General features: G+C 40.5%; 1 protein-coding gene across 10 annotated transcripts in view; it reads right to left on the bottom strand.

The window, feature by feature from the left end:
* The window catches only part of LOC121316754 (latent-transforming growth factor beta-binding protein 1-like), a 130,564-nt gene that overhangs the window by 81,411 nt on the left and 27,866 nt on the right, over positions 1-21,287 (bottom strand). For 7 of the 10 annotated variants that reach the window (XM_041251898.1, XM_041251901.1, XM_041251900.1 and 4 more), the window contains 3 exons: positions 14,132-14,299; positions 1,955-2,206; positions 125-393 (listed from right to left, as the gene is read on the bottom strand). In XM_041251898.1, coding sequence (XP_041107832.1) covers positions 125-393; positions 1,955-2,206; positions 14,132-14,299 — 689 coding nt within the window. Of the gene's footprint in view, positions 1-124; positions 394-1,954; positions 2,207-6,629; positions 6,691-14,131; positions 14,427-21,287 lie in introns of those variants that run through there. The other 3 variants (XM_041251908.1, XM_041251906.1, XM_041251905.1) reach the window with 3 other exon arrangements.

Below are 21,287 nucleotides of genomic sequence, written 5' to 3'. Positions count from 1 at the left end.
TCTATTAAACAGTTTTCACTGTATATAAAACCTGTATACAAGGCTTCAAGATTCACAGGCAACAGGTTTCATGAGGGAGCCTCATAAGACCAGACCCTGGGAAGTGTTTAAGATACCCTCTCACCTGCGCCCCCGTAGTCTCCTGGAAGCAGCGTCCCAGCTGGATTTTGGAGGCGATGGAGTACTGGTGAACAATGTTTTGCTGGGTGTGGGACACAGTTGGGGGACTCTGTCCTTTCTGGGCTATGCCCCCGGGGTATGTGCTGTGGCCGGACTGTGCCGCTTTCACTTTCTGACCATTGGGGCCGTCCATTCGCGAGACCTGGTGGATCTGGACGGAGGCCTCTGGGGGGTGCTTGACGTGAACGTTCACCATGTTGGGAGGGAACTTCACTGCAGGAATTGGAAAAGAAGGACAAGAAGAAGAATCGTCTCAGAACATCAGTGTTGTTTTACATATAGTACCAGTGAAAAAGCAAACATCTGTTTCAGGTTAACCATGATTAGGAGCTATTAAAAATATTATAGTAGCTATTTACAGCTACCTAAACGCAACCACAGTTGACAAAAGCCATGTGTGTAGGTTATATGGTAAACCCATAGAATAGAGTTATTTACTGCGGGCCACAGTAGACATCGTCTCTGCAGGAAGTAACTCTGTGGTTTGCAACAGGCTTCTACACAACAGACATATTGGTAATAATGGCAATCGATTAATAATGATGTATGCAAAAAGGCCTTTTAAAACAGAGACAAATTGTTTCATGTTGTAAATTCAGTGCATGTGCAGTGCCTGGTCTTCAAAAGGTCAAGTGACCTAGGAACTATAGGCAGCACTTCAGATACTGGGCATGAACAGACATGTAGTTCTATAACTTACAGATGGCTGCCGCTCCTACAATAGTAATTACTGTGTCATTGCATGGAAAGTGGCCCTGTAAACATGCTGGTACTTAATGTACCTACATGTTAACACCATAGTAAATACCATTGCCAGAAATTGCACAGTGATTCCACAAGAAGAACAGAAACCATTGCTAGCTGCAAAACTATTTTGTGCTACTACCTTGTGCTACTTTTTAAATCCCCTTTCCCAGACCAAGAGCTGTCCAACCAAAGGTTCTTGAGCCATATATGGTTTATTGAGCAACAAAAGAGGTATCTTTCGCTTCAAAGTGTCCAATTCAAGGAAAATTGACAATGAACAATATCGATTTTGTGTTAAACTTTAAAAAACACTGTCTTAAATTTAATAATACTAAACAACAAAAAAAAATGGAATGACATGTTTCGACAAGAACTCTTTTTTTTCAATTTTGAAGTCAATGAAAAAAACTTGTGGTGGAAACATTTGTCATTTCATTTAAGTTTATTTTAGTATTTCTAAATTCAGCACTATTGAGTGTCTAATAGTTACAGACTAGTGTCTTAGTTTAGTTAAACCATATATTTTAGTAAAATATGTTTTCTACTTAATTTACATTTTCAGATTTGGAAATTAACGCCCAGGTTTGTCTGTTCTGAATGTTTTAAAATTTAATTTGGACAGTATGCTTTTACATTTTCTGGCTCTTTAAGATCTGTGAAAGATGTTTATAAATATTTTATGTTTAATTCCTGAGTTTTGTCACTGATCTCTGACTGATTAATATGTATCCATAATACTGTGTATTCCATTGTTTGCTCCTAGAATGTTAATCCCATTGCTGGCCATTTCTTTTCACAAACCACTGATACAGTTTAATTTGAGTGGTGGGATAAGTGTTTAAACAAACCTTAGGAAATTACTGTACAACTGACATATGGTCTGGTGACACATGAGCCAGCCACTAGACCAGAGAAGACTAACGGCACTTGATCTAAAAGATCTGTTTGCAGGTTATATGCTGTATCCCTCAAAGAAACTAAAGTTGCTTTTAGTTTTGTTGCTCTGTCACCCCCAGAAGCCCCTTACCTTGGATCCCGTTCTGGCCTCCGAACGACAGAGGCAGTGTGTGTGTGGAGTGGACCTGAGACCCCTGGGTCCGGCTTGCTGTCCCATGCTGCTGCTGCCGATGCTGCTGCTGCTGCTGCTGCTGGGACTGCTGGTTTTGGTGCCCGTTCTGCACTGGGATGTGGCAGAACTTGCCAGAAAAGTTTGGGGGGCACTGGCACTTGTCTCTGGCACTGCACTGGCCTCCATTCATGCAGGGAAGGTGGCAAACAACTGCAAGCAACAAGAAGAAAAATAAATATGTAGAGACAATGAGAACGTACACCACTCAATAGCTTTTCTAGCATCTTTGCATAACATTTTCAACACATTTTGGCTCTCTATCCAGCAAACTGTTGTGAATATAATAAAGGCCCTGGTAAAGTGACTATTATGTGTTCTTTTCCAAATAAGGGAGGCCATTACTACTTCTGTAATTGTTTAATTAGTAGACATTAGTTGCCTTTAATTTTGTGGCTATGGTGATGCCATGCCCAGCATCCACACATTTTTAGTCTACCCCTATCAAGAGGCAACTTTCTGGTTTTGTCAATGTTCTCTTAAATCTCCTCCAAATTGTATGACATCTTGGTTGAGTTAATAGAATCCAATTCACTTTTATACAAGGGTAGAGATTTTGGAACCTATCAATTTTGATGGCAAAGGGGACGTGGAGTTGGGATGTACACAAACTGAAATAACAAGACCCTTAAAGAGGCAAATGATGGGTCAGTCAAACACAAATCTTTACACAGTTCTTCAGTGTTCTTGGCTGTATCTGCAGCAACCAAATACAATATTTCAACAGGCAAAAGGGATACTTTCAGAACCAAATGACCCGTGAGCGCTTCACTGCTTTTTTTGGTGCACCGTTCCTATTTCAAGAATTTAAATGGAAGTCCAATAAAAAAATGATTTATGAATGTATGCAGCTCGAACAGGAGTCCTTTTTGACAATGATTAACAGTCCTCCTTGTCTGCCAAAAGGAAATCCTCTTTTTAAACCAACCTGTGGATCACAGCAAATTGTCTTGGTTTTGTTTTTATGCCAGAATCCCATTATTACACACAAGGCCTTGCAATGATACAGTAGCTCTGCTGTGCTGCAGAGCTTAGCATTCACCATGGAACCACCAGGTTTCATCATATTGAATGAGTGGAGAAAAAGGCTTTGGGGAATATTGATAAACTAGTTTATTTAACTATTAATAATTGAGCAGTACCTCAGAGGATAGTAACTGTGCACTTTGCAGGTACTGCAATGTATAGTTAAGAATACAGAGCCTCTCATATTTAAAGAATCAATCAATTATTTTGACCTTGCAAGCCTCAATGTGATGGAAACACTATTTAATCACCCACCACTAGGACACAACTCTTCTTCTTTTAGTGGGAAGTATACCTTTTATGAGTGTGTTACACAACTCACTGTGAATATTACAGGTACAGTGACACAGTAAAGTTCTGGTCAACAAGCAGCATTGTGTTGCTACATTCTTTCCGACACAGAGCCAATAGGAGTTTATAAAAGGGGTAGACATAATTTTTTTCTTTAAGAGTTCATTGTGGTTCTGGTGTATATGATAGCTCACCTTTACCCGGGAATATCTGTGCTTTCAGACATAATGGGCCCGATATTCGAAAGGTTGGGTGAGTAGAATGAATAACATAACTGTGTATTGTGTATATAAAAATGCTTGATTGATGTTTACTTTGCAATTGAATGAACTCGTTACATTTACAAATCAGAGAGTGTGCTACCATAGTAGACTTTGTCATGACACGACTTATATAAAAAAAATCATTCATAAAAAAAAGACAGTATCCAAAGCCTTTTTTTGTTTTACTTCAAAAAAATACAGCTATGTCGGATCAGCTGGCCTTTAAAGATACCTATATAGTATTTCCTTGTGATACAATACTGTCCGTATTCAATAAAACAGTGGCGTTATCAGTACAGTAATTTGAAAACTCTGCGCCTAGCTATGGAGCCAATTGTGTATTTGAATAGTCCGTATGTATGTGTGCACGATATATTGTGTGGTCTTGTCTGCTGTCATATCGGTACATACTGTGGTGACACCAATGATAGCAGCTTGTCGGGGTAATGCCATTACTAATGGTGACTGTCCATCATTCTGCATTCTCGCTTGGCTATTGTGTGCAGTTGCTATATTGGTAGTGAATGTGCAGACGGTTTTGCGAGGCACAAACAGATTTGCGAATTGCTCAAAAAACTGCTATATTCCAAGGTCTCGCAACTGCTTTGTGCCGTTTTGGAATATCTCTCATTTTGTGTCAAAGCACTTTTTTTTGCGAGGCACAAATTTAGCCCAATGTCTATTCTCATGTTAAGATCTCATAAGGCGCACATTGAATTTCATATAGTGTCACTTGCCCCTCTAAAGGCACTGTTCCTCTGGTCCGTCCCTCCGTCACATCTGCTCCAATACAGGAACTTTCACCTCAGCTTTTGATAAAAAGATTCCACTTTCTGAAGGGAAAACATTACATTTTCTAGAAATAACAATTATGATTTGAAGGTTTAAAGGTGCTGCTGTCTGAATCAGGGTTCTGTTGGTAAGCCAGTCCCACGTGTGTTCTTTCTGTGAATTGTCAGCCACCCAAAGCTTAGTCATCCACAAAGGAATTTCCTCCGGCGGCCCGGCTAGTCTACACATGCGCAGGCACACTGTCGCCTCCTCACATTAAAGAAGAAACAATAAGTATTAGCAGAATACACTCCAGTCATTTCCAGTGATTACATTACAAGGCCATTTTCATAACAAACTTAATACACTTTCAAGGCAATGTTTGTGTGGTGGTGCAGTAAAACAAATACTGGAAGTTGCTTCTAGACAACAGATACACACTTATTATTTGCATTGTTTAATTTTAGTTCAGAATAAAATAGGGAGTTGTACTCCCTGAAATGCAAGGCGTAAATAACTTCTAGATAATCATTACAGTCTCAAGCCCAAAAGGACAGGACTCGTGTAAAGAGATTGATTTATAAACAGGAACTCCCAATAAATAAAGGTTAAATACATATACATTTTTCTAACAAATATCTGGTATCCATCAGGACGTGCCCAGTCGTGAAGTCTGCATGGTGCCGGGAGTGTCTCCTGAGATATCGTGGGCCACTAATCTTTCAACACCTCTCACACTATTGGGCAGTAGGTCAGGTCAGCTACCAACCGGGTGATTGACCAGGTCAAGATTACAGTGCATCGTAGCCATACTTGTACATGAAGACAACGGCAGATGGAATTAGGCTGCAGTTCATCATCCAGAAAGGAATGTGTACACCATGACCAAAAGGGCCGACAGAGACTGGCCTTAAGTGAGCTGATTTTAACTGTAGAGAGGAGGGAGTTCACAGGACTCTAATTTTGCTTTAATTTTAGTTTCAAAAGTGTGTGGGGCAGAAGAGCAGTTTCTGTAGCTGGGGCATATAGTAATAATAACACAAATTATTATACAAATAAACGTTCATTTCATTGAGATTGGCACCTTTCAGGTAGTGCACTCCCTCTTTGGAGGACAGCTGGGGTATTTCACAGCCACTCTGCGACAATAAGCTCCCAGTGTTCAAACAGAAAAGATTTGTATAGCATTGAGACCACAGACATCGGAAATAGTTTCACGATTGAGAAATTTCACAATGAAAAGAAAAACTTGTAGAAGCAGTTCTTTACTACTGGGCTGCGAGATTGTCCATATGAATTGCGCGCCAACACTGCCTCAGTTGATTGACGTTTCCGCTGGGTCCTTGTGGAGACTACTATGCTGACAAGCAGGCACGGAGGAAGGCCTAGATAAACTAGGCAGCCATCTAGGGCGTCAAATTTAGGGGTGCGGCAAAAAAAAAAAAAAAATGAAAGCAAGGAATCTGAATGTCATCACATTCAAATTTTCCTACTTACCCAGATGTGGTTATTACTGTGGTGATCAGATGGCTCTGTGTCAGTGGTGAGACAATTTTCTTCGGAAGACACTATTTGGCATAACAGCGGGACAGGCTGAGACAGTTTAGGGTTACAGACTCCCACTGTCACCAGTGCATTTAACAGACAGGTGTGTCTGGTTATTCAACTGATCCGTGATAAGCCATTCGTGTATCTCTAATTACAGTGCTGCGTGCAATTAGACTGACAGTATTGGGGAAGGTCTGCTTTGCCCTTTCTGATAAGTGTTTGTACGGTACATTGGGAGTGTATTTGTTTGATAATATTGTCATGTAAATAGTTTGTTTCCCAACACATTACTCAATCATTTGATGGCACAGATTCATGTTAAATTGTGATCCATAATGTGAGCAACATAAGTTAAAAAGCAGTCTGCTTAGCTTATTCTAACATTAGTATCTGCCCCACAGACTACCATTTAAAATGCTTGGCTATTTCCCTATAGTGTTGTGTTCTTTAGTAGAATAGTTGTTAAGCAAGAAAAAGCTAATTTGCAATATTAAAGGAACGTTACTGTTTTTGCCAAAACATACATTTTCAACCAGTACATTTCATTTAATATTAGCGTTTAAAATGATGATGTTATTGAAGTTATGAAACAGTCCTTTCAAAATTCCATATCCTGTGGGAAATACAAGTTGAATAAAAAACCTGTTGGTTTTAAAAATCAATACAATAATTATTACCTGACTGATATAAGGGTGTCATGCTAGGCTTTGCCCAGGGAGGCAAGTTGTCGAGCAGCAGCCCTGCTGACAAGTGAATAAATGAAGGAGAAAGTATTATTGTAGTATTACTGCAATGTGAGGAGGACACTTCCCTGCTGTTGAAAAAGTGAGGGGGACATGTAATTACGGCTGCGGGCTTAACTCATTTTCCAGAAATTCTACTTTAAATTTAAAAAAAAAATGAATGAATAAAAAATATTGATATCTCTTGCCGGAAATCTGATGCCCTGTCAATAGAACAAACACGTGCACGCATTCCAGAGGAACGACAATGTTTATAAAAAGTAATTTACTGGAACAAAAACAAAAATCTTCAGGCACCACGTGGGAACTAAACTGTCCATTGATAAATTAAATCAAACCTCATCAAAGTAATAGCTTCCGGTGATTAATATTCTCTGCAGAGTTCAGAGGATAGCAAGCCCTTCGTTGGCCATTTTCAGCATGCAAGGCATATCTTCAGTTCCAAAGGTACTGTACAATACTGTTGCTTGCACTGTGAAAAACGTATATACTCATGTCTGAGTGCCCACTTGGGGTAGTCTTTTGGGCAAGACATTATACAACAGTTGCTGATAAGATTTTCAAATGTAAATGCTAATGCATGGTGCAATAATACTGGCTAGTTGGCACCTAGAGTACTTCACAGCTATTACAGTGTTTTATAGCACCTGGTTCCAACCATGTCACAAAGCAAGCAGAACAGCTTTTGAAGTCTGGATTAAATCCTAAAGAGGGAAGGGGGTTTGGGGTTGATTTGTATCATTTAAAGCAGCTGGGATCAAAGCATGAGGCTCTCCCAGAATCGTACACTGGAAGCCAACTATTAACCCTTTGCGGTCCTATGTCGGACCAGGTCTGACATAATTTTCCCTTTGCGGTCAGACAGGGTCAGACATCATGAAAAGACGTCAAGCACATGTCTCTAGTTGTTTTTTCTTTGGAAAAAGCAGAGAAAACCTTTCAATGGTTCTGAGAAGCTGAAAAAAAAGGGGCCGGATCTGAGCAATACACATAGTCCCCTGCACCACAGACCTAACACAAACATAAACAAACAAGATAGCTGCTTCCGCGTCCAGCACTCAAAGAATATCACAGACATTTGCCAAGCTTTTAGAGATGTTATAGTAACAAAATAATGACTTGGATCGCAATATTGAGGGGTTTGGTGATAAAACGAGTAATCAGGAGATGATTTATCAGTATGCACGACTATGGAGAGGTATGTGATAAATACAGTGAACAAGGGGTGGGGCGGGGCGGGGCGGGGCTGGAGATGCAGTACTGAGTGACCTGTTGATATGCAGTGACTTTTAAACCTGTTTTACTTTGACTAAAATTACTTTTAAACAGTGTGTGTAAAATAAAACAGCAAATGTGAAAATAAATTGGACCTGACACGCTGAATAAATGGACCGCTAAGGGTTAAAACATTTTTCATAATTTTATCATGAATCATGAAATGGTGTCGATCACAGAGTACCGTTTCAGAAACATTGCATGGTGCAAACAACAACATCAGATAGCAGATGAAACAAACTAGTTCCAATTCTGCCCTCCCTTTATGGCTTTATTGGTAACCTGCACTAGAATTGAGTAATACTGCAATCCAAAGATCTTCAATGACTTTGCAGCAGAACTACATTTGCAATAAGTAGTAACAAAGGGTAATACACTGGCATAATGGTGTCTCAATGGCCATTTGCCAACAACTACAGTATGCCATATTTCTTTCCGTGTACTGTCATCCTCGTTGTCAGCAGTTCCAATCCCTATCTATTCACCCACAGTTTAACTTACCCTTCTGTGTTCCTTTTCAAATAAAAGCCAATGCATTTTTAAGTGGGCTGAAACAAGGTGAATTCGAGGGCCAATCAATCACCCATTGAACATTTTCATGAACAAAACTATTCTGGATGACTTTCACTCTCATGTTCCCATTCCCTTTGGCCACAGCTGTATTCTCCTTTATTCTTACAGTGCTATTAATCTGTTTCCAGGACATTCGTCTTTGTGAAGGGTCAGGCTGTGAGTTTGCAAAACCCCTTTGGTCTTTCCTGCCAGTTCCAATGAAAAGTGACATAAGCACTAGTAATGCTGAACACTTTTTCTTAAAATCACAGCATGCTGATTTCCAGCCACTGATACCACAACACATTTTACATTCAGGTCAATTTTATTTGAATTACTGTATCAACTAAATGTAATTCTTTATACAGTTGTGTCTCCTTTTTCTGGACCTGTATAAATTCCCAAAAATATATTAAAAGGGGAAAGGAATATATTCGAGGTAACTGACTGAGACAAACTGGAAGTATCTCACTATTAAAGTACCCAAAGACGCCTGGTCCGGAATCAGTGAGGCTCTGTAGTACACTTTGCTCCTGGTTTTTTCATTTCTGTAGTACGGAGACAGTGCAGTCAGTTGTGAGCATCCCATAAATGCAGCAAAAAGACAGTGAAGGATGGCCAACCTGATACTAAGCAGTGTATTTTCTAGTCCAGTACAGCATACTGCAGCTAGACCACAAGCATGTCGTGAAACTAACTGCAGAGTTCACATGGGTCTGGCAACTCTATATTTACACTATATCACTCAATTATTAGACATTTAGTCATACTAAAAAGAGAATTTGACTAAGACAAGTGTTTCACTGAGGAGCCTTTGTCTCTGTTGTTTGTGTTGTATCAAACTTCTAATTTTATCGCTATTCTGTTAAGTTGATTCTGTGTAAAACTATACATGCACTGTACAGTCAGTGAAATGATAGCCCTTTCCACAGCACTATACTAGCTTGCTAGCGACGAATGTCATTATGTTAACGCTGAAAGTACAGGTTGTTTATGCTGGGCATTCTTTGGCCATCCCAAGCAGAACTCAGCAGGCTTCCAGAAGAATCCTAAAACCTAATTTCCAGTTGCCAGGTAAAAAAAAGAAAAAAGAAAAGCTGGCACTGTAATGATTTTAAAGTAATGAAGTCTGACAGAGAGGAAATGATAATTACTGAAAGAACCGTCTACTCAAAACTCCTTTACCAAATAAGGTCAGGTCTGTACATTTTACCATCTCTTGATCATTTTGGCTAGTGTTTCAAAGCTAGGCATTGCTTTACCTTTTTAGAGCAGAAGTACAGAAATCTGGAGGATAAGTACACAATGAAATAACAAGTGAGCCTCTGGCAAACCCAACAGCTCAAATAGCAGCAACTGTTTCTGCATCCCACCAGACTCTCACATGCTTCCAATTACTGTTAACATGCACCTGATTAGAAAGCTGGCCTGACAGATCCCTAATAGCGCTATGAAACACATCACGCTCATAAATCAATGCTCCCAAAGGGACCGAGCCACGAAGAGGTGCTAAGATTTCATACAAAATGTGCTGCAGTCTAGCAAAGATTACCTCGGGCCATGTGGCGGGGTGCCCCACCCGTGTGCATATTTTGTGTTTCATGTTTTATGTGGAGGGTATGTATTGGGCTATGCAGCACGGGTGATTTAAAATGGATATTTGTATTTCGGCACAGGGATTGCACAATCACTTCACATGCAGAGTAAAATGTGTATTTGTATGTGGGCATGGGAATTGCACAAATTAGTTCAGGTGCGGGAATTCAAGTGAATAATTAATTAGCATCTGAGTCCCGGCACAGCTGTAATATATACAGGTATGAATTATTCACTCAGGGTTGGGTGTTCGCAGTGGAAATCTAAAAATATAACAATTGCTACTCGTTTGGATTCGTTCACTGTTTGCTTGTCTGTCTATTTATTTTGGCCAACATGCCGTTTTGTTTGTTCAGTGTTTTGTTTTGTTAAAAGTTATTATTTATTATTAATCGTGCAGCAACGCTTTCATTACCCCAGTCTATTGTTGCTATCCATTCTCTTCCGGGTCTGAAGTCACCACAAAGCTACACTGGCCGATAAACCCGAGCTGCAGTAAATCTCCTGAAAACACTTTGAACTGCATATTTACTGCAACTGACCCATGAACTAAAAGCAGTGTTTTTTTTAAACTGTTTGCTCATGAGTCACTATCTACCCCACTTTTCTCCAAAATACATTTTCAACACACCATAGGCATTTTGCTAAGCTACTGCATACATTTATTGGAAGGCTGTGTGGCCTATGGGTATGCAGAAACAGTCTCCTCATTGTGATAAATAGTGCCAAACATAATGCCATTGAATGTTGGCCTTGAGTGCAGAGATCAGAAATGACAGGAGTCAGCAGCTTTCAGGAACCCAATTCAAGGTGCAAAATTCTACAGCAGAACTGGACAGTGAAAAAACTATTAAAGGAGATACTGCAATTGAAGAAGGAATCTATGAAAAAGACCTAGTTTATGTTGACTCAGAAATGTCTTCATCTAGACAATGTGGGGAAGCTATAAAAAAGGCCAAGATGCTTGGATATATAGTGAAAAGTGTTGAATTAAATCAAGGGAAGTAATGTTAAAATCGAGTAGTAAGACCTCATCTAGAATATTGTGTTCAGTTCTGGTCACCTCGCTACAAAAAGGATATTGCTGCTCTAGAAAGAGTGCAAAGAAGAGTGACCAGAATTATTCTGGGTTTAAAAGGCTTTTTTTTGTAATTTTAAAAAATCTTTAAGGTAAATAAAAATGGAGATTTAGAAACTATAATATTTTGATTATAAAATGAGTAATTTATAAGGCAGTTCATCTTTAGTGTTTTTGTTGTTGTCGCTGCCTAGTGTTTGACTATTTTTAACTTGCTACCTATTTGCCTCAAGGGCCAGGTCTGTCTGACTGTTAATCTAATAGCATTTTAGCTTGACGGTCTGAGGCTGGCAGTTTAAAGGGAGGGGCAGTACACTGTAAGCTTTAACGAGAACACAGAATATATCGGTCTGCAGACACTTGCCACAGTTTGGCACAGCTCATGCCAACTAGAATTCTGAGCACTTTCTGTTTCATAATGAACATCTGTGAGTGTTCTCAGACAAACGTTGTCCTGGTATGGACCAGGTGCACAGCAGTACACTTACAGAAAGCATTGAGTCAAAAGAGCGTTCCATGTTTCAAACAAATCCATTATTTAAAGCTGGATAGTTCAAAAGGTTTGGCCTTTACACATTTGCAACTTAAAACTTAATAAATAAAAAATACATAGCTCTGTGATACCTACACTGAATGAGATATCAGGAGCTATTTAAGTCAGTTTTAAAGCTGCGGTGTTCCACGATCCTATTAATTTTGAAACAATATGACTCCCAAGTGTTTATTTCCAGAAATAAGGATCACTTTACTTTTCAGAAAGATTGGTTCAGTGTATTGCATGTTTAAACATGTAGCCTGAATTTACACTGTGCTAGAGACTCAGATTACAAGGCGGATAAACTAACAGCAACAAACCATCCATCAACACTGCCGCTTCCCACTTAAAACAACTGACAAATCATTGGGCTGCCTTATTGTCTGACATTCCGAGCAGCTGTCTGCTAACGACTTATTGACAAGTACCACACTCCGGGCATGAAGGCATGGAGAACCACAACCAGGCAATACAGGCAATGTTAACCCTAACCACTGCTGCAACAAAGAACTGTTCCTATCAGGCCCTTAGTGTCAGGCTGTCTCATGATAATGGCATTACATTGTACGGCTCTTTCCATTAGAAAAAAATACAGGAAAAGGTTGCATCACTACTGTTATCTCAGTATTAAAAAGTTTTGATGATTCAAGGAACCTGTGGCAGTAATCTTCAAATTGACAAGGATAATTGGGGAAAATATACCAGAAGATGATAAAAAAAAAAAAAAAATCATATAAGCACGAGCTAAAAAAACATGGGAAACTGCAAAACCCCTGTGAACATTTATACCATAGAAGCCTGGGAGCTCAACCAGAACACAAGCGATGGCAGTGGAAGGGGACACAGTAACATGAGAGTGCTGTTCCAATGCATGATGCAAACATTGACCTGACTTCCTTCAACCCTGGACAGAATATAATTCCAGTCCTGGATAAAGTACTAAAGAAAGTCTTCAATTTCCAAACCCAATGGAATGAGGGAAGGACATCCCTAGAATGCATCTCACTGGATCTACCCTGCATAAATATCTTCAAATAATAATAATAATAATACTAATAATAATAATCATAATTCATTTTCTAGTTTTTTTTTTCTTTTTCTAACCAACATGTAACATAAAATGAAATATCTGACCCTCGCACATGAAGAGGAAACATAAACCAACGTTGGCGGCTGCTGAAATGAAAATGTCATGTTACACTGAAAACGTGACTAGTTATAAATCTTATTCATTCGCAGCACATAGCACAAGAAGCCCATTGTGAGGATGGATAGTGCACTTGTGAAACAAGAGTTTTACTCTTCAGACCAAACCCTGTATTCACCTATTGTATGCTTTAAGTCGTCAGTTAGCAACCTCTTAGTGATGCCCTTTGACAGACTTAAATAAACCTGCAATTACGATCTTCAAAAGCAGCCTGCATAAACAAATAAAAAAATCTGAAGGCTCTTTGCTGTCATTACACAGGTGGCATTTCAAGAGGTTGGGACGATTTTTTGCTACCTGTTTTTAAAAAGGAACAAAAATTTAAAAAAAAAATCACACTGTGATTTCAATCATGTGTTGAAGAATGAGTACATCTCTGTTAACTTGCAACCACAGCTTGTAGAAAAGCATCTCAGAGCAAGCTTAGCCAATTCGGTTTCAGTCCCTAAAAGACCCTGTGATTTATTTGTGGTATACCACAGTAAACTTTAAGGAGGTGGCCCACCAGTGATGGACCAGCTGAGGACGGACCTCAAAAACCTGAACCAGACTGTCAAACTAAAGACTAAACAAACAGGCAGCACTTCAGCTTGTAATTAGGGGTGTATAATTGATATCAGTCATCACATATAGTTAGAGGAATAGATGTAGAATAAATAGGTCGCTGCGTGCAAAAAGCCTGACCAGGATCACTAATCCATTACCCAGTACCAGCACCCAATTCAGAGTGATGCTCCCTCCTCACCACACTGTATCATGGTTGCAGCATTGGTCCTGAAAGAATATACTGAAGTGGTGTTGGTACAGTAGAATTCAGTTTGCTGCAGTTCTTATAGAGAGCTCAGGATGTGTCAGGGATAGGGGACAGCGAATGTAGAGGACACAGCGATCCTTAGAATGACTTGCAGTTAAAAACCTCTTTTAGCATTTGGGGAAAACTGTGATTAGACATTAGTGGGGAAGGGGTTGGGATTAAGGTTTTAGAAGTTGTATTTTTCTTCATGTTTATACAAACTTTTAAGAACAGTGTGTAAAATAGTGATGGGCTGACAAACGACAAAGGTTTAGAAAGGAATGGTTTTGTGGGTACATACAGATAGACAGATATGTGGACAGCACCAAAAACATTTGGAAAAGTTTAGTTCCCTTGGTCGACTGTTTAGCTGGTAGAATAAGAAGCAGTGGCTACTCACCTACTCGGAAGTTGGGTGCTGTGAGGGTGTCAGTGGAGTGGCCATTCTCACTGATGATGGTGGTGGTGTTGCCCTTCTCACAGCTGTTCTGACACTTGCCCTGGACGCAGGTCACTTTGCAGATGGTGGGCGTGAAGACCACCTTGATGCGCCCGGTGCTGTTCCCCACTGTGAGTCCCGGAGCCCAGGAAAGAAAAAACAAGCAGATGAGCTTCGTATCCATTGATTCCCCTTCCACACAGCAGAGACAGGAGCTCTGTACAGAAAGCTGTCTCTTTCTCATGTGCTCAGCGCTCTCCCTTTCTATTGCTGCCTCTCTCTCTCTCTCTCTCGCTCGCTCTCGCTCGCTTGCTCTCGCTCGCTCTCTCTCTCTCTCTCTCTCTCTCTCTCTCTCTCTCTCTCTCTCTCACACACATAAATTCATGGTGTCTCTGAAACAGGAGTAGGGAAAAAGCTCAGCAAACAAAACTCCGGGATGCACTCCAAATTCACATTGAAAAAGTCAAGTCACTGGAGCTGGATTAGCAAATCACAATGCCGTTCTTTATTCAGAGACAGACAAAACACAACGCTGAGAGCAAGACAGCTTCAATAGCAGGCAGTCCTGGCAGGCATATATAAAGTGAAGAGGCTGGACGTTACACCTAAGCTTGAATAAACCCTCCCGGTGTATTCCTGAAATACTTTTGCTGCTGCACTTGCAGAGATGAAGTCACTGCTTTTGCTACTCACACCGCTGCCCCACTCCCACCCCTCTCCCTCCTCTAAGCATACCCTTGCTGTGGGAGGCATGCAGCACTGTCTGAAAACATCTGTCCGGATCCCAGGCAGCAGCCATCCAACTTTTTCTATCCTTTTTAATTATTTATTTATTTTTGTTACATTTTTATTTTTGCTTAATGATGCTGCCACTTGCCTCAGCTGCTGCCACCGACACTGTTTCTTTTTCAGTGTCCGCACCCCCCCCCCCCACCCCCCTCCTTCGCAGTCCCTCTTCACAGCTTCTTGGCAAAACTTCTCCCTCTGGATTCCCAAGTTATACGTTCCGTCTGCGGCTGTCAGCTGGTCACACCAGACAGCAGAGAAAAGGAGGAGGGCTGCCAAAAAATAATTTACAAAAAAAAACGGTGGTTTGAAGCTGTACGCCTGCTTCAAGCACTTGCAGGGGGCAGTGGGGGTCAAGGAAGGGAAGATTCTTTTAAACAACCTCAAAGTGCTGACTAGAATTTAAAAAAAGGAACAACACACACCTGCCTGGATGGTATTTAATGGTTTTTTTTAATATACAAAATTAATTGAGGTTTTTGGTGTTCTTAGACCCAGCTCTGAATTGGCATCTACACATTAATGGTCTGGAAATAAAATTTTGCTAGTTCCAACTGCATAGTATAATCACAAATATCAGCCAATGCACCTTTATCCAAGATAATAACGAATATACACTTAGGCCGGGGAGATTTGAAGCAGATATCAAACCAAAAGCTTGATGCTTTGTATGGACTATGGTCAGTTGAACATACTGTAAAAACACAAAAATAAATTGCTGTGTAAGTAATACTGTTATCTTAGTTTCCAATCAAAATCAAATTTTACTATGCATGTGACCATCTATAAGAAGCAGATTTTTTTTTTCCCACACACTGGTGAGAAAATACAATTCATGGGATGTCACATAACAGCAAGGCAATACAAATAAAAAAGTGAACTCTGAAGAGTAGATTCATGATACATACTTTTACCAGGGACGACAATAGGACTCCTATTGCACAGCAGTTTCTCCCATTCCAAGCTTGATTAGCCACAGTGTATAAGTAACAAGCTCATGTCTGTTTGATTAAACTCTTACTGAAACTAGGAATGGATAACACTGCTATGTAATGGGACTCTTATTTCCATCCCTGCTTTACTGGTGATACCTGAAACACCATCTCAAGGTAGGCTGGCTTCTTGTTCGTATTATAACTGAAGAGACTAAAATATCTAAGCCTTAGCAAAATGTTTTACTTGCTGTGGCAGTAATGTGTGGTTGTGTGGGGAATACTGGGCTGCCAGAACACATGTGGGAATGTGGCTGGGGCCATAATGGAATAATTAATGGTTAATTAGGCTCCAGCAACAGGTGTATGAAAAGGGAAAAATCACTGGTGTTAATGTTAATGTTGGTGTTAAGGTTGGTGAAGAGATGTGAGATGTGAGATGGGGTGTATTTCTTGTGTGTTTTGAGTAAACCTTTTATTTTGGCCCATGTGCCTACTTGTTTGTTTGTTGGTGTGTTTTGTTTGTTAGTTTTGTTATTAAAAGAGCGCAATACCCCTTTAACTGCAGCTTCTTGTGTCTGAATCTCTCCCTCTGATGGTAACAAACCTTGCCAGTGACACTATTCTTTCACATGTGGTGTCAGCAGCAGGATAGCGCCCCCTGGAGACTCAGAGACAGAACTGCAGGTTTAAAAAAAAGAAAAGATGGGCACAGAGAGAGTGTGGACGAGCAGCAGCACTGGTTGGAGGTTGAAGGGGCTCCTATGTGCGTATCATGTAGGGGCTTTGGGCATGTTTTCAAGGAGTGCCCATGAGGAGACCACCTCTTCAAGGAGGCCTTCTTTCACCATGAGCTGGAGTCATGTGAGGAATAGCTCCGCCTGAAGGGCCTGCAAACATCCGGCCTCGCTAAAGCTGAAGACGGATCCTCCATCCTTCCAAGTGCTGTGGGACGGAGGCCTGAACACCTACCTCACTGCTCTTGAGGCCTCAGGTTGGTGTCTCGCCTGCAGGGAGTCGGGACACTTCGTAATCAGCTGCCCTCTCAAAAACGAAGAGGAACAGCTGCCGGCCCGAATATCGAAGAAAGGGAGGGGTAGCCGTTCCTGAAGGTGAGCAGGGAATCCCTCTCCAGTGCCCAAGAAGGCGGAGCCATCTCCAGCTGCATGTCCGGTAGGGCCAGCATTGCCACTGCCAGCATTGCCACTACCAGCGTTGTTATTGCCGAAGTGTCCCGCACTGCTGCCAGGATTGCCACTGTCAGCATTGGCGCTGCCAGAGTTTCCGCTGCCAGCGTGGCCACTGCCGTAGGGCCCCGCACCGCGGCCAGCTTTGCTGGTGCCTGTCAGTGTTGGAACCCCCCTTTGTAAAGAAGCCCCGACAGGGAAGAGGTCACTCAGGCTTAGGGGGTAGAGAGGGGGTTAAACGGGCACCTGTGCAAAAAATCCCAGGGTTCACAGAAAGGGTTAAACAGGCGCCCCTCACAGAAGACTCAGAACCACCTCGGCCAAAGGAGGAGGCAAGGGGACCACCATCCCAATGTCCCGACCAAGTGCTGATGTGTCAGAGCACTCGACCTGGGCTCCCAGACACCTGGCATTTGTGTCTGGACCTTTGGTCGCTGGGCCTAGCTCAGGAATATTTGATGATTAATTAGGCTCCAGCAACAGGTATATAAAAGGGAAAAATCACTGCTGTTAATGTTAATGTTGGTGTTAAGGTTGGTGAAGCTGTGTGAGATGTGTGCTGTGCTGTATTTTTTGTGTGTCTTGTGTATATCTTTTGTTTTGGCCCTAGTGCCTATTTGTTTGTTGGTGTGTTTTGTTTGTTAGTTTTGTTATTAAAAGTGCGCAATAGCGCTGACGATAAGAAGCCTTGCCAGTGACGCTATTTTTTCACACTTGTACACACCATCACAAAATAATTCAAATTGCATTTAATTGTTGAGGTGTTTTATATCTCTCTCATCCTAAGTCAGGGAGTTGAAAGAGGCTTGTTGTCTGTACATTGAGCAATCTCAGTGCTATGAGTGAGTTACAAAGCAAGTGCAACATATACTACAGTATTCATACAGTAGCGGCTCATCAGTTTTAGAAGTATCAACTCCTCGGATCAATAGGCCAGTATGCACAGGGTGTTATGAAGAGAAGCTATGTGTCCCTGTCTCTACCTTAAACAGGCACAGAACAACACATCACTGCAGTACAGGCACCTGCTCCCTTGGCATCGAATCTGTAGTAAAGGCTCGGGGGCGCATTTCTGTGCACAAATTTGTCAAAGCACTGACATTTCCTAGCAATTAGTGTCAGAGCAGTCATCACATCTGTGACACAGCAACTGTGCAGATGTGAACTGCTGAAATGTTTCACCCAGGTGTCTTATAACATATCCCCACTGGGCAACCCAGAGAGGTTTGAAATACAGACATTGGAAGGAGCTGGCTGGTTCTGCGGATTGATAAGAATGAATGAGATCTGCTTTTGAAGCTATTCATTAGATAAACATGCTGCCTACATGCTATTTGTCATGCCTTGAGGCATAAGGTCCTGTAGGTTGTGCAGAGGAGAATCTATCTGCAACTAAACTGTGGTCACTTTAATTACAGTACAAGGTTTTCAAGTCACTTTTGATAGCCATTTCTGTTCTGTTAACACCCCATAGTAAAAATTTTGAAACTCTTGCCTGTATTGCCCTAGCCTTGTAGGGAGTGACTGGTTTTTCAGAGCTCAGAGTGCAGTGTGATCTCGGACAGATGATAAAACTTTTGTTTTTGCATAAATTGTTTCTGCTTAGAAAGCTGTTTTCAGCCTATATACAAACCATAATCAAACCAACTAAAACTGGTTCTAAAACCACTAACTTTTGTTAAAAGTGACACGCTATAACTTTACGTAAAGTGTCACGCCTAATAACACATTAGGCAAATGGAAGAAATCATTGAAACTGTCTGTACACATTGTGTGATTTTCCTGTGTTTAATGCAAGCTCTGAATCAATGCAGGGTTAATGAACTCTTAAAACTAAGCTGTACATAACTGTACATCAGCAGTTTGCAATCACCAGCCTTGTCGTTCGACCTTGTGATGCACGAGTATAGCGCTCTGCTGCCTGAGAGAACTGAGCAAAACTCATAGCATTGTTCTTAAATGCAAGACATTGTTATCTGGCTTTCAGCTGACATTGGTAAAGTGAAGAAACGCTGTGCTTTGGCCCACACCATGCATCATGCTAGGAACATAAGACCAAATCTGGTCAAGGAAATTACGTAAGCTAACTGTATATCTGTACTTTTCGAAGTAATTTCTTTGATCAGAAAACAAACATTTCTGATAGCATGAAAGGTGGGCTCAGAAGAAAATAACATCTACACTGACGCCAGCTCAGAACACCATCACAGGAGATTTGTATGTGAGATCAGAAATAAATATACAAAACAAAACACCAAACAAAAATCTAGTCTGTCTCTAACTGAGTGCTAACTAACTACTAACTAATATAGCAAGGCTACTAAGCTTAGGCACCATAATAATATCAAACACCCAGATTTAATATTCTGCCTTTCAAGGACACACAGTCTTCTCCTCATATGGCCTTCGCCAAACACAGACCATTGCAGATAGGGTTTCCCCTGCCTTTATACAGGGGCTCATTACATTTACAGGTGTTTCTCCTTTAACCAGCCAGTGCTCCAGTGCAGTGAGGCTGGGAAATGTAGTCCTGATACCCCAGTTTGAAAGGTCAAGATTACATTTTACTTTGCCCACAACTAGTATTGAAAAATACTGCCCTGGATTCTTGGGCTGATATACCTCCTGTCTATGTCACAACCCTCATCACATTTTGAATGTGCAGAATATTTCTGCAGTTTCACCATGCTTTTCCAGTGTTTACACTATGCATTCACCAGGGTTTACTATTTTTGCTTTATGGACTTTAATTATAGTAAAGTTTTATAAGGGCAAGACTTCTGTTCTCATATGTAGGACTTCACCCTGTGTTGAGCCTAAATGACTCCTTTCCAGTTTGTAATCAAGTGTCTTCTAAAATAGAGTTTGCTTTTTTAAGCTTTTATAAAAAAAAAAGGCACCCAGGGTGTTTTGTCTAGAGTGGCTTTAGTTACTGGCACCATTATAGCTTTGTATATGTGATTTTAACTATCATTTGCGATCAAGTCATACACTCGCCAAATCAAATGGCTGCAATGCATTTTTCTTGAAATGTTAGAATATAAAAGCTTGGGCTGTTTCCCTTCTTATTATGACCTGTGGTTATTCAAGCTTTGTCTAATGTTGCAACAGTACAATCTGCTTCCAATCACAGCAGTCCTAAAAGAATGTGGCATTGGTAGGATTAAAGTGTTGCGGGGAATGTGACCAGATCCTCGCCCTGTGTGTTCAGGTCTGCAGGGGGAGAGGGAGGCAGTTTTGTACAGTTGTAAGCTCAATACCGACAATACTTGCAAAACCCAATCCGGTCCAGTACAGTCAATACCGTATATATATATATATATATATATATATATTTATATATATATATATATATATATATATATATATATATATATATATATATATATTTCCTTTGCTTTGCCATGGGAAGCCTTTCTAATCATTGGCTGCACATACAAGTTCAAAGATTGACTGGTATATATTATTTTTCTTTTTAATTTGTTTATCTCTTTTCTGTTTTAAGTGGACTTTTTGACCCTGATTTTATCTAAAAGAGGCCACAGAAAACCAAACAAAAAACTCATTTTACGCAACAAGGTGCAGCAAGCTGTGTTTAAGTCTTTATGCTTTTTACCAGCGGGGTTGTAATTTAACATTCACTTGCTGCTCGACCACAGACGTACATCTACAATCCTCAACATCACAGCAGATGTATGTGGTGATAATCATCTACCTCACAAAGAAAGCCTAATTGTTGCACCACCAAATTATAGGCTAAGTTCAAGAAATTACAGAGTGCGTGTGTTTTTTTCAATGTGAGGTGACTGAAGAATGCAAAAGGATCATGAGTCTTTGTTTCAAATAATCTACAAACATTTCAAAAGACAAAAGAATTGCAGAATTTTCAAAGTTTTATTTTTAAAACCATTTCAATTTTTATGGAGTGAATGTAAATGTGGGGAGAACAAAAGAAGGATCTTGTCTTGAATATAAACTTAACAGAAAGAAAACTATGGAGCGCGATTACTAAGATATTGTACAGTCTGTTTTTCTCTGATTTAACTTTAAAAATGCACATTTTGATGTGTAAATAATAGTATGCAATTTACAAATCGAATCTCTTACCATCACTGCACAGATAGGTCTTGGAGGATGGCTCCACACAACGGACACTATGTTTGATTGATGACTTATTAAAAAACATTCTGCAAACTATTATTGATTGTCTGA

Source organism: Polyodon spathula, chromosome 6 (genome assembly GCF_017654505.1).
Source record: "Polyodon spathula isolate WHYD16114869_AA chromosome 6, ASM1765450v1, whole genome shotgun sequence".
Lineage (NCBI taxonomy): Eukaryota > Metazoa > Chordata > Actinopteri > Acipenseriformes > Polyodontidae > Polyodon > Polyodon spathula.
Note: the sequence above shows the minus strand (reverse complement) of the source record. Positions and strands in the feature narration are given on the sequence as shown.